This window comes from Theropithecus gelada, chromosome 10 (assembly GCF_003255815.1).
Source record: "Theropithecus gelada isolate Dixy chromosome 10, Tgel_1.0, whole genome shotgun sequence".
Lineage (NCBI taxonomy): Eukaryota > Metazoa > Chordata > Mammalia > Primates > Cercopithecidae > Theropithecus > Theropithecus gelada.
In genome coordinates, this window is record NC_037678.1 from 42,725,526 (window position 1) to 42,727,559 (window position 2,034).

General features: G+C 29.1%; 1 protein-coding gene across 1 annotated transcript in view; it reads left to right on the forward strand.

The window, feature by feature from the left end:
* Positions 1-2,034, forward strand: part of SYCP2 (synaptonemal complex protein 2) — a 72,508-nt gene that overhangs the window by 49,508 nt on the left and 20,966 nt on the right. The window contains exons 26-29 of the mRNA XM_025399420.1: positions 770-840; positions 934-991; positions 1,441-1,496; positions 1,909-1,966. Of these exons, the coding sequence (XP_025255205.1) occupies positions 770-840; positions 934-991; positions 1,441-1,496; positions 1,909-1,966 (243 nt within the window). The remainder of the gene's footprint in view (positions 1-769; positions 841-933; positions 992-1,440; positions 1,497-1,908; positions 1,967-2,034) is intronic.

Consider the following 2,034-nt stretch of genomic DNA (forward strand, 5'->3'; position numbering starts at 1 on the left):
ATATATAATATTACATATTATATATAATATATAAATATATATAATATTACATATTATATATAATATATAAATATATATAATATTACATATTATATATAATATATATATATTAAATCCCTTAGTTCCCCCCCTACTCCTTCCTACTCTTCCTGGCCTCTGATAATCACTGTTCTATGCTGTATCTCCATAAGATTCACTTTTCTAGCTCCCACTTATGAGTGTAGAACATGGGATATTTGTCTTTCTGTGTTTGGCTCATTTCACTTTACTTTGGCCTCCAGTTACATCCATGTTCCTACAAGTGACAGGATTTCATTCTTTTTTTATTGCTGAATAATATTCCATTGTATATACACAGACCACATTTTCTTTATGCATTTATCCATTGATGGACACTTAGGTTTCAATAATGCTGCAGTAAGCATGGGTGTGCAGATACTTCTTTGGTATATTGATTTCCTTTCTTTTGGATATATACTCAGTAACTTGCTGGATCATACTATAGTTCTATTTTTAGTTTTTTGAGGAATCTTCACACTGTTGTTCACAGTGGTTGTACCACCATTTGCATTCCACCAACAGTGTATGAGACCCACATCCTCACTAGCATCTGTTATTGCCTGTCTTTTTGGTACAAGCCATTTTAACTGAGGTGAGATGACATCTCAGTTTTTGATTTGCGTTTCTCTGATGATTAGTGCTGTTGAGCATTTTTTCATATACCTGTTATCCATTTAATGATTTTTTTATAACCCTCTTTTGTATTTAGGAAAAAGTTCAGAAAAAAAGCTACAGAAAACTGAAGACTACTTTTGTCAATGTTACTTCTGAATGCCCATTGTAAGTATTTTTTGTAGATATTTTTCATTTTCTTCATATTTGAAGAGACTACACGTATTTAAGTGGAGCTAATATTTCTCTTCATTTTCACAGGAATGATGTTTACAATTTTAATTTGAACGGAGCCGATGACCCTATCATAAAACTTGGAGTAAGCTAAAAATCAATAGATACTTTGTATTTACTGAGAAGTTACATTGTATTTACCGTGCGGTTATTAGATAGTATGTTTTTAATGTGCATCCTCTTACATGCTTTAAATTTTTTAAGAAATAGGTAATAATATTTTGGATAACCAGCCTATGTATATTTAGGTGTCTTTTTTTTCAATTTTTTTTTTTTTTTTTTGGAATAAGATAGAGAAAAACAAGCAATTGTGGGGTAGAAAGCCTTCACTACCAAGAAAATCACCTTTCTTATTGATGAAAAGTAAAACTCTTATTTATTTTTATTATATGTTTTCTTTTCAAATATAAATATTGTAGTAAAGTTAATTTTATGTCAAATCTTATTATTTTGTGAAGCAAAACTAGATGTTTATTCCTTTTAATTCTTGTTTGACATTGACAACTCTTTTTTTAATGTTTATTTACAATGTAGATCCAAGAGTTTCAAGCTGCAGCTAAGGAAGCCTGTGCGGATAAGTCGATTAGATTGTAGGTATTTTTATTCGATTAAAATATTCTGATCTTTTTTTTCCTCTTAAATATCTCTTCCCAGTCTTAGAATTTAACAAATGAGAAGAGTGAATTAAAAATGGTAGTTATTATTACTCCCATTATGATTCTGTTACTTCAGCATTTACTCTAAATTAATATGCAAATTATCATCACTTTGAATATTAGTTGTATATCCTAGATCATGACGCTGAAAAGACTTAGTAGTTCTTTAATCTAACATAGTTATTTTATAACTGAGGTCAGAGAGGATAAGTGGCTTGGCCAGAATAATATAGCTAATTAGTGAAAGAGTTAAGACTGAAAACTCAGGTCTAATTGTCCATTGTGTGTTACCTTAAGAAAACAAGTATGAAGGGTATTTTTTAATTAATACATATTTTTATTTAAGCGTGGGTCCAAGGAATCATGATGAACTTAAATCTTCTGTCAAAACAAAAGATAAAAAAGTAAGTTATAATATCCCAATATGTCTATTAGAAATAGTATTTCTCTTAATTTTTTTTTTTTTTTTTTT